This window comes from Staurois parvus, unplaced genomic scaffold (genome assembly GCF_062004578.1).
Source record: "Staurois parvus isolate SC_StPar_1 unplaced genomic scaffold, SC_StPar_1.0 ptg000052l, whole genome shotgun sequence".
In the NCBI taxonomy this organism is placed as follows: Eukaryota; Metazoa; Chordata; class Amphibia; order Anura; family Ranidae; genus Staurois; species Staurois parvus.
The window spans coordinates 6984074-6996244 of NW_028317848.1; the positions used below are offsets into that span (position 1 = coordinate 6984074).

At 41.2% G+C, this 12171-nt stretch overlaps 1 protein-coding gene across 1 annotated transcript in view; it reads left to right on the top strand.

The window, feature by feature from the left end:
* Positions 1 to 12171, top strand: part of INTS8 (integrator complex subunit 8) — a 70693-nt gene that overhangs the window by 49495 nt on the left and 9027 nt on the right. Inside the window, exons 24-25 of the mRNA XM_089666694.1 lie at positions 2792 to 2842; positions 7449 to 7522. Of these exons, the coding sequence (XP_089522820.1) occupies positions 2792 to 2842; positions 7449 to 7522 (125 nt within the window). The remainder of the gene's footprint in view (positions 1 to 2791; positions 2843 to 7448; positions 7523 to 12171) is intronic.

The window sequence follows — 12171 nt, forward strand, 5'->3', positions numbered from 1 at the left end:
TGTTGTTTTTGTGCCAAACATATCTTTTGGAATTTTGGCCACAAAGTTCAACCTTGGTTTCATCAGACCTTAACACATTTTCCCACATGCTTTTGGGAGACTTCAGATGTGTTTTTGCAAAATTTAGCTGGGCTTGGGTATTTTTCTTCATAAGAAAAGGCTTTCATCTTGCCACTCTACCCCATAGCCCAGAATACAGGAGATTGTTGTCACATGTTCCACACACTCCGTACTTGCCCTTTAACTTGTAATTAAAACTAAACTTTTAAACCTTAACCCCTAACTCTGACCCCTAGTGCAACACTAAATTACCCATACTTGGGCTTTATGCACACTAGGAACTTTAAATAAACAACAGAAAATGCTGGATAAAAAAAACCCTCAATATTAGCGTTTTTGTCAGTGTTTTTCAAGTTTTGTGCTGGCTGTTAGCAGTGAATAGCGGGTTGTTAAGAAGCGGGTGGCCACCTAAGTCCTTAACAACCGATGACTTATCAGCTGTCAGCGTGATTCCCCACTGACAGATGAATGAAACAAAAGACTGCATGAATTTTTTTTTTAAACTGTGTGGGGGTTCCCCCAATCCATACCAGGATATTCGGGTCTGGTACAGGTTTTAAGGGGAACCCACGCAAAAAAAAAAAAAAAAACAGCATGCGGTCCCCCCAAAAGTCCATACCAGAACCTTAGGTCTGCTATTGATTTTGAGAGGAATCTCATGCCAAAATTAAAAAAAAAAAAAAGTGTGGGCCCCCCCCCAAAATCCATACCGGACCCTTATCTGAGCATGCAGGCCAGGTAAGGACCATACTAGGCCACATGCCCTCAACATGGGGTGCTTTGGGATAGAGGGACAAGGGCCTCTTAAACACAACCCTGGTTTATGGTTATGGGTGTTTGCAAGCGGTTGGCTTATCGAAATCTAGAAGTCCCTTTAACAACCCCTATTCATTCACAAAAAAAAAAAAAAAAAAAAGAGTAGTGTAGATAAAGACAGGAGTCCGTTTTTAATCCTTTTTAAGTCCTTTATTAAAAAAAACGTAATGAAAAAAATGTGTCCCCCTGTGTATATCCATCGACAATTGACAGGGCATGCTGGGTCAATGCGATCACAAGGAGGCAGGGTCACACGGTAATATCACTGGTGGCTCCCCTTAGTTTATTTAGCGGCAGCTACAAAGTGGAGCTGTCCGACGGCTGGGGGGGGACAGTTTATTTTTAATCTTTTTTAAAAAAAGGACTTGCCAAAAACTGGCTCCTCTCTTTATCTACACTACTCCTTTTTGTTTTTTTTATTATTTTTTTTTTTTGTGAACGAGTAGGAAATATTACTCCTATAAGCCCCCTGCTTATTTGATTTTTTTTTTGCCGTGGTGTTCTAAAAATCTGTACCAGACCCAAAAGGCTTGTGCTCTCCAAAACACAAACCAGAGAGTATTTTTTTTTTTCTGCTCCTATAAGCTGAGCTTAAAAAGTGTACATGGGCAAATAAGATATTATTATTATTATTATTATTATTATTTGCTTCAAGAGGCAGAAAAAAAACTTTAGGACTGTACACCCTGTTCCCAATTATTATGCAAATGATATTTTTCTCATTTACCTAAATAATTGATGTAAATAACAGTCAGTATAATTCTCATGTTATCAACTATTAAGAGTAGAATTCACATTTTATTGAACAAACCTCCTAATGATAACAGTATTTTTTTAAACATAAAACACTTCCAATGCACTGCTCCAAATTATTACGCACAGTAAGTTTCAAAACACTTTATAGGTTGTAAAGAACTGAAAATTGTCATTTGTTGTGTTTGCAGCATATTTACTGAAATCAAAAGCTATTTCAATCAAACTTTTAACAACATTTTAACTTTTTAAACATTTTAACCGGTCACGTTACATTTTAACATAGGACCCCTTATTTGATAGCAGCTTCACAAGTCTTGCATCCATTGAACTTGTGAGTTTTTGGACAGTTTCTGCTTGAATTTGTTTGCAAGATGTCAGAATTGCCTCCCAGAGCTGCTGTTTGGATGTAAACTGCCTCCCACCCTCATAGATCTTTTGCTTGAGGATGCTCCAAAGGTTCTCAATAGGATTGAGGTCAGGGGAGGATGGAGGCCACACCATGACTTTCTCTCCTTTTATCCCCATAGCAGCCATTGATGCAGAGGTATTCTTTGCAGCATGAGATGGTGCATTGTCATGCATGAAGATGATTTTATTATGGACAGCATAGTTCTTCCTTCTGCACCAGGGAAGAAAGTGGTCAGTCATAAAGGCATTGAACTATTTCACTCTTTTTGGCAGCAGAGAGATCCTTTTCTTCCCCATATTGCTTGAAAATGGTGCTCTGTTTATTACTGTGGAACACCCTCCTTTAGTAGTTTTTCCCTAAATTGGGCTCACCTGCCAATCTAATTATCACAGGTGTCCGAGATTGTTTTTAGTGATCAAAAGAGCCCTGAGACACAATGGCATCCATGAGTTAAACTGAAAAACAAAATATTTAATCTTTGTGACACTTAAATACAATTTGCATAATAGTTTGGAACAGGGTGTATGTTTGAGTTAGTGTGCATGTAGCCTTATTGGTACTGAAAGTAATCATTCCTGTACTAAGATCTCCACACGTAAAATTACTTAATATGCTGTTTTTTAGTGCGAAAGATCAAAGTGTTTGTCAAAATTTTGAATTCTTTAAACATATGTATACATTGGAATTTTCAAACAATAAATTTTGGGATAAATATAACATGGTGTATTAAGTTTTCGGTTTATTTAACAGGTGATTAAAAGAATGATAAAGTGCTGTAACCAACTGTGCTGCCACACTCAGGTAAGTGCCTGTATTTCCCTAATGCCCAACCTGCGGCCCTTTGCTACTTGTTGAGGGACCGTTGCTTTTTCACCTTTTCACTGCCAGAGCCATTTTTTGCACACATGTATAAAAAATTATTTTAGTCCTGAAGATTGTAATAAGCTCCAAAATATTATATCATTTCTTAAAGCAGGCACTCTAGAGAATAAAATAGTGGTAGTTCCAATATTTTGTTACACAATATTGGTGCAAAGGACTAGGAAACAGAATTTCAGTAAAAAATAGACTAAAGTTAATTTTAGGGTACACATGCACAATAAATTACAAATTTGTAAAATGTAAAGGATGGGGTTGCACTGAGTAAATCGATACTCAACATATCAAACATTAAAATTGCTTGCTCCCAGGAAATGGCGACAAACTTCAGTACCCTATGTTTTCCGTAGGTGACGCTTTAAAAGCCCCTACAGGTCATCAGTTTAGAGTTAAAGCAAAGCTTCACTCAAAATGTAAAAAATTAAAAGTCAGCTACAAAAACTGTAGCAGCCAACTTAAAAAACAGATACTCGACTGTCCTTCGATCCAGTGGTAGGCTCACCACAGCCAGTTTCACTGGCCATCCTCTCTTTCCAGCGCTGGCATCTTAAGTGTGGCCTTGCGGCTTCACAGTCAGGTGCCCACTTTGCATGCACAAGCAGCGCTGTACCTTGGGAATGGTCCCATAGTCTTTTGGGACCTGTCACTTGTCCCAGAAGACTGGGGGGAGGACAACTTCCGCTCTCAATCACCTAGGCGGTCGCAGCGGAAGTGGTAGCGGGTACCTGTCAAAATCAGATTCCCGTTCCCCAAAGGTGCCAATCCTTAACAGGGAGCGGGGGGATGGGACCTTAAAGCGGAACCTCCCCTATTGGGTGGAGCTCTGCTTTAACCCCTTCACGTTTAAGGGTAAAACAAATCTTAACGCCTAAGCACAATCTTGCAACTTTGACATGTGTTAGTAAAACCGTACATATCATCAAAACTACTTTGTACATCCAGGTGGATTATACCTTATTTTTTTTCACGACAAATTGGGCTTTCATTTGGTGGTAAATGGTAATGGATATCTCCTGATTCTTTTTTTTTTTTATCAAAGGAAAACTGGCCCAAAATAGTAAAAAAAAATGTTTTAAATTTAGCTATGTGTTTCTTGTTACAACTATAACCTACCACCAAAGAACACCCCAAAATAAATTTTCCAGCTCTTGGTGATTGCAGCGATACCATATATGTGTATGTTATTTGTTGATTGTACCCACAGTACAGCCCAGAAACAATAGTGCACATTTTGTTTTTTTACTTAGAACACACTGACACAAACTAATACCAATTAAAAAAAAAAAAAATCTTGACCCAAACACTAACCCTGGCATTGAACTAGATCAAACCTTGATCTAGGTATTTTTTTTTTGTATTTATTTATTTATTTTTTTAACAAACGTTTGTTTGTTTGTTTTTTCCTCTATGCAAGGAGAGAGAAAGATACAATGTATCTCCTCCATTCATAAAGAAAAGAAAAAGGGGGGGCGGGCTGTACAGTGACTCATCACTGTGATAGCCAATCAGAGGCTATCATAGTAATCATGTCACCTGGAATCGGGAGTCCCGGGTCCCGATCATTAGAACGGGACCTGGGGCTCTCAATGACACCCTGGTCTTTGTGCTGGGAGCGCACTGTGCGCAAATATGTGGCACCATGGAAAAAAGCCCAGTTCTATGAGGCCACATATTTGTGCTACGTCGATGTGAAGGGGTTAAGCAGGAGCTCCGGTGCTAAAATGTATTACTCTCACTCCGAAGTGCATAGTAATGTAACTTGTATCACGATCAACGTGACTGCAGAGAGTTGGTGACTGTCAGTGGTGAGCAACAATGGCAGCACATTATGGAGCAGAGATGGCCTGAAGTAGGAGCGCATGCTTCGCAACGCATCGCCATTGTTGCTCATCACATCCGGTCATGACGTCACTTCCGCCCGCCAGCTGTGTTCCACGCAAATCGGGAAGCCCTGAGAGCCTCCAGAACTATCTACCAGCGTGCCCACAGCCTTGTCCATCAGGCGGGTCGGAACTGGTACTGATTACAGCCACTTACTCAGCATTACATGCCCACTTATATCTTCCTTTTGTGACCATTAAAACATTCTTTTTAATACTACACCTAGATGGCGCTTGTTATCTCTTCGCTTTAGCCCACTGTCGGCTGACAACGAGCCACAGGAATGCAGAACGAACTTCCCTTCCATGACCCACAGGAGAAGTACAGCCAAAAAAGCTTTGACTATACTTCTCCTTTTAACTTTTTTTTTTTTCCCATCACAAGTGTGGTGATTTTTTTGGTGACAGGTTTTCTTTAAATGAGACACCAGGAGTCTATTTTGAAAAAAAACGGGGATTTTGGATGCTTTCGAGTGGCTGCCCAGCCATCAGATCACTTCCATCTGACAACCGGCATTAGGCTTGTCATATATAAACACACTCCCTTTGGCTGTAGCCACCGGGAGTGTGTGTAAACCCCCCTCCTGCTGTCAGGTCCATATGACATATGGACCTGGCAGCAAGAGCGTTCGAGGGACTGTAATGACAGTGATCTCCATCAGTCTTTTTATAACATGTTCCCAGACTCTGTCTTTGTCCTGCACCATGTCTCCAGTTTCCAACTACACCTGAAGCATATCTGCAGCCTCAGACCTTCTCCTGTATATGTCCAAAGATGGTCTTCTGTACTATTGCATACACTATATTGCCAAAAGTATTGGGACATGCCTCCAAAGCATTGGATTCAGGTATTCCAATCACCTCTAAGGCCACAGGTGTGTAAAATCAAGCACTTGGGCATGCAGACTGCTTCTACAAACATTTGTGAAGGAATGGATCGCTCTCACGAGTTCAGTGAATTCAAGCGTGGTACAGTGATTGGATGCCACCTGTGCAATAAGTCCATCCGTGACATTTCCTTGCTGCTATATACTCCACGGTCAACTGTTAGTGGTATTATAACAAAGTGGAAGCAACTGGGAACAACAGCAACTCAGCCACGAAGTGGTAGGCCATGTAAAATGACAGAGCGGGGTCAGCGCATGCTGAAGAGCACAGTGCGCAGAAGTCACCAACTGTCTGCAGAGTCAATAGCTAAAGACCTCCAAACTTTGTGTGGCCTTCAGATTAGCACAACAACAGTGTGTAGAGAGTTTCATGGAATTGGTTTCTATGGCCGAGAAGCTGCATCCAAGCCTTACATTTCCAAGTGCAATGCAAGTGTCGGATGCAGTGGTATAAAGCACGCCGCCACTGGACTCTAGAGCAGTGGAGATGTGCTCTCTGGAGTGAATCATGTTTCTCTGTCTGGCAATCTGATGGACATGTCTGGGTTTGGCGGTTGCCAGGAGAACTGTACTTGCCTGACTGCATTGTGCCAAGTGTAAAGTTTGATGGAGGGGGGTTTATGGTGTGGGGTTGCTATTCAGGGGTTGGGCTTGACCCCTTAGTTCCAGTGAAAGGAACTCTTTTAATCCATCAGCATACCAAGATATTTTGGACAATTTTATACTCCCAACTTTGTGGGAACAGTTTTGGGATGGCCCCTTCCTCTCCAAACATGACTGCACACCAGTGCACAAAGCAAGGCCCATAAAGACATGGATGAGCAAGTTTGGGGTGGAGGAATGTGACTGAGCTGCACGGAGTCCTGACCTCAACCCATTAGAACACCTTTTGGAAGAATTAGAGTAGAGACTGCAAGCCAGGCCTTCTTCCAGAAGTACATTTGTGAGGTCAGGCAATGATGTTGGGCAAGAAGGGTCAAACATTCCCATACCAGGGGTAGGCAACCTGCGGCTCTCTAGCTGTTGTGGAACTACATTTCCCATGAGGCATTGCAACATTACAAAACTGACAGTTACAGCTATGACTTGCAGAGGCATGATGGAACTTGTAGTCCTGCAAGAACTGTAGCTGGAGAACCGTAGGTTGCCTACCCCTGCCATAGACACACTCTTAAACCTTGTGGACAGCCTTCCCAGAAGAGTTGAAGCTGTTATAGCTGCAAAGAGTGGACCAACTCAATATTGAACCCTACGGCCTAAGACTGGGATGGCATTAAAGTTCATGTGTGTGTGTAAAGGCAGGCCGACCAATACTTTTGGCAATATAGTATATATTGAATATTTATGTGTAACCTAATATCTTTCAAGTTGACCACCACTGTTGTATTTTCGTTGTATATATTAAACTGTATTCATTCATAAAGCTTTTTATGAAACACTGAATTGTTCACATTTGTTTCTGCCACTAAAGGAGGTTATGTATGTTCCTACAGCAGCCATACAATCTCAAATACAGCTGGGCTTTAGGTGGGAGATAGCTATTGGACCAGCATGTTGTTAGATTTTGGGAAGAAACAGGAATACCTGGAGGAAATACACATAAGTAAAAGAGAATATAGATGCAGTATGCACATAGAGTTGGGGTAACTGACGGTTCACCTAGAAGAACAAGGACAGAGTACAATAAACATTCAGATATACATTGTATATTCTAAAGTCTGTATCACTAAGATTTCATGATTATGACTTTTCTTTTTACAGGTCGCTATACTCTGCCAGTTCCTTAGAGAGGTTGATTATAAAACTGCCTTTAAAGCTCTCCAAGAACAAAATGGGTAATGCTGCATTATTCTTGTAGATGCAGTAGAAAAGTAGGCTTCTCAAATGTGTTTTTTAGATTGTGAATTGAATAGCGAACGGTTAAAATCACTTTTAGGTTTTAATTACTATTTGTGTCCTTGTTTGGGGGGGGGGGGGGTTTCCTGTCACAGGAAGCAAAAGTAAGGAGGACAGGAGCTTAAAAAACATGTTATCTAAATCATACAGTACGGGACACAGGCTGAGTATTCATAGACCGAGTTATAAGTTGTATTCCAGAACTGAATTTTAACTAAGCAATTACAACAACTATCTTCTGCCTTTCTCTTTTGTGGGGATGTCCTAAACAAGTTTTGACAAAAATTTCTAGAGTGGCTGTGATTTCCATTCTCTTGTGGCTCAAAGCCTGGTTAGCTGAGGCTGCCTGTAAAAGATGCCTCACATACAGTTGTGCTCAAAATAATAGCAGTCAGACATCACTAACCTGATCAATCACTATTTTTGGTAGAAATGATATTTCTACATGGCAAATAATTTACTAGCAGGTGTAGTAGAGTAATAGAAATCCAACAGACCCAACAGTCATGACATGCATGCTGCTGATTCTGTGTAAATGAATCACTAATTGAAAGGGGCATGTTCAAAATAATAGCAGTGTGGAGTTCTATTAGTGAGGTCATTCATTCTTTGAAAAACAGGTGGAAATTCTTGCCCTTATTTAAGGAAGGAAGGCTGCAAATGTTGTACATGCTAGTTACAGTGCATTTCTCTCTGAAATGCTGAGGAAAATGGGTCATTCCAGACATTGTTCAGAAGAACAGCGTACCTTGATTAAAAAGTTGATTGGAGAGGGGAAAACATACAGTTGTGTCCAAAATTATTCAACCCCCAATGCTGTAAAGGGGTTTAGGGACTATAGTGTACATTTGGAATTGTATTCAGAATCAAATCCTACAAGGACGTTGTAACTACCCAAATGCAACTAAAATGACATCAATTGTTTATGTAATACAGTAGTAAATGGTTCTTATGTGGTTTCTTCATTGCCACAATTATTCAACCCCTTAAAGACTACCACTCTGAAGAACAGAGGTTCATACAGGTGCTTTCCATCAGGTATTGAAAACACCTGTGGATGTCACCGAGCAGCAATCAAGCATAATAAGCACCAATTAGGCAGCTTTAAAATGACTGTGATACTCAGCTCCTTCTAGACATTTACTGGTGTGGTTACAAACATGGTGAAGGCAAGAGAATGGTCCAGGAAGACAAGAGAAGAGGTGATTTCTCTTCACAGGAAGGGCAATGGCTATAAGAAGATTGCAAAGATGTTAAACATACCAAGAGACACCTTAGGAAGCATCATTCGCAAATTCAAGGCAAAGGGCACTGTTGAAACGCTACCTGGTCGTGGCAGAAAGAAGATGCTGACTTCGACTGCTGTGCGCTACCTGAAGCGTAGAGTGGAGAGAAGTCCCCGTGTGACTGCTGAGGAACTGAGAAAAGATTTGTCAGATGTGGGTACAGAAGTTTCAGCCCAGACAATAAGACGCACACTGCGTAATGAAGGCCTCCGTGCCAGAACTCCCAGGCGTACCCCCTTGCTGTCTCCAAAGAATAAGAAGAGTCGACTGCAGTATGCCAAAAGCCATGTGGACAAACCACAAAAGTTGTGGGATAGTGTTCTGTGGACTGATGAAACAAAATTAGAACTGTTTGGGCCCATGGATCAACGCTATGTTTGGAGGAGGAAGAACAAGGCCTATGATGAAAAGAACACCTTGCCTACTGTGAAGCATGGTGGAGGGTCAATCATGCTTTGGGGCTGTTTTGCTTCTGCAGGTACAGGGAAGCTTCAGCGTGTGCAAGGTACCATGAATTCTCTTCAGTACCAGGAGATATTGGATGGAAACGTGATGCAGTCCGTCACACACCTGAGGCTTGGGAGACGTTGGACCTTTCAACAGGACAATGATCCCAAGCATACCTCCAAGTCCACTAGAGCATGGTTGCAGAGGAAAGGCTGGAACATTTTGGAGTGGCCATCGCAGTCACCAGACTTAAATCCGATTGAGAACCTCTGGTGGGACTTAAAGAAAGCAGTTGCAGTGCGCAAGCCTAAGAATGTGACTGAACTGGAGGCCTTTGCCCATGAAGAATGGGCGAAGATACCCGTAGATCGCTGCAAGACACTTGTGTCAAGCTATGCTTCACGTTTAAAAGCTGTTATAACTGTAAAAGGATGCTGTACTAAGTACTAAGATTGAATGTCACTTGGGGGTTGAATAAAACTGATAATGCTGTGAGCACAGAAAAGACATTTGTGGTTATTTCATTATAACTGTTATGTTATATTTGTCTGACCTACAAGTGCCTCTTTAATGTAAATGTAAGCAAGATGACTGAATGATCAAAAGCAATGTCAAACTGGCCAAAACACTCAATTTCAGTGGGGGTTGAATAATTTTGGACACAACTGTATAAAGAAGTGCAGAAAATGATAGGCTGCTCAGCTAAAATGATCACAAATTCTTTAAAATGGCAACCAAAACCTGAAAGACGTGGAAGAAAGCGAAAAACTACCATTTGAATGGATAGAAGAATAGCCAAAATGGCAAGGACTCAGCCAACAATCAGCTCCAGGAAGATGAAAGAAGGTCTAAAGTTACCTGTGAGTACTGTTACAATTAGAAGACGCTTATGTGAAGCCAAGCTATCTGCAAGAAGCCCCAGCAAAGCCCCACTGTTGAAAAAAAGATGTGCTGAAGAGGTTACAATTTGCCAAAGAGCACATTGACTGGCCTAAAGAGAAATGGCGCAACATTTTGTGGACTGATGAAAGTAAGATTGTTCTTTTTGGGTCTAGTGGCTGGAGACAGTTTGTCAGATGACCCCCAAATACTGAATTCAAGCCACAGTACACTGTGAAGACAGTGAAGCATGGTTGCGCAAGCATCATGATATGGGGATGTTTCTCATACTACGGTGTTGGGCCTATTTATCGCATACCAGGGATCATGGATCAGTTTGAATACATCAGAATACTTGAAGAGGTCATGCTGCCTTGTGCTGAAGAGGAAATGCCCTTGAAATGGGTGTTCCAAGAAGACAATGACCCCAAACACACCAGTAAACGTGCAACATCTTGGTTCCAGACCAACAAGATTGACGTTATGGAGTGGCCAGCCCAATCCCCGCATCTTAATCCAATAGAAAACTTGTGGGGTGACATCAAAAATGCAGTTTCTGAGGCAAAATCAAGAAATAGAGAAGAACTGTGGAATGTAGTCCAATCATCCTGGGCTGGAATACCTGTTCACAGGTGCCAGAAGTTGGTTGACTCCATACAACACAGATGTACAGCAGTTCTCAGAAACAGTGCTTATACAACTAAATATTCATTAAGTGATTCAAAGGAAAGCAAAATCTTCAAACATTTTTCAGTTTATATAGTGAATGTTTGAGTTTGTAAAGAAGAATACAAACACTGCTATTTTTTGAACAGTCTAATCACTTTTCTTCAATTTTTTTAGAGGAACAACACAAATATTTTCCTTCATGTTTTGATTTGGAATAGAATGTGTAGTGTTCCCAATGCATTTGTGTGTATGGAAATAAAAGCTATTAGAAGGATTTTGAGCTTTATTCACTTTTGTTCAACACACTGCTATTATTTTGAACATAACGGTATATGCCTTTTGAAGGAGGATGTCTCTTTGAGGCATTTGGCAAATTCAGAAAAGATGTAGGTTGGAAAACTATTCTTTCTCAGAGAAAAGGTTTAAAAAAAAAACACCCTTTGCTCAGGAGTTTCCTTTAAATCGCAGGGCATCTCTGCATTTTATTCAGGCTTCAATCTCTAAGCCTAAGTCCAGCACTTTCACCACAGGACGTAGCCCTCAAAGTCACCAAGTCTTCCCTAAAGCCCTCTTCCCAGTGAAGGGGTGCTCTCACTTCTAAGAGTAGTGGGACGTCTGTTACAGCTTGCTTCCCTTTGGGTCACAGACATCCCAGACCTGCGAGTTCAATCAGTAGTTTCAAAGGGGTACAAAGTAGTGTTCAAAACTCCACCCCCTCACTGCTTTCTCCTCTCAAATTAAACAAAATTTGCTCAAGGACAGTCAGATTTGCAGAATTTCCTGAATTATCTCTTGTCGCAAGGAGTAGTTGTGCCAATACCCCTAAAAGGGCAGATTTAAAGAATTCTATTCAAGCCTGTATTTGTTCTATCCTACACCTACATTCCCTAGACAAATTCCAAAATTTTGCATGAAATCCACAAGGTCTGTCATTGCCTCTCTGAGACAAGGGGAATACTTGGCATTCATAGACATGCAAGTTGCCTATCTACTTACAATATTCCCTTTTATCCACCACATCAGTGATTTCTACGCTTTGCAGCAGGAGACCATCAGTTTGTCACATGGCCACTTGGCCTTTCCTCTGCCTCCAGACTATTCACAAAGGTCCTCACACATCTTCTTGCGCTTCTAAGAACTCAGGGCATACAAGTCTCAGGTTATCTAGACAACTTGCTTCTGAAGGACTTCTCCTCCTTCGAGCTACCTGCAAACATCCACTTGACAATTCATTTGCTTCAGGCTTTTAGCTGGGTAAACAGCTTCCAAAAATCTGTTCTCCAAGATCCAGTCCTTTGTATAATCAA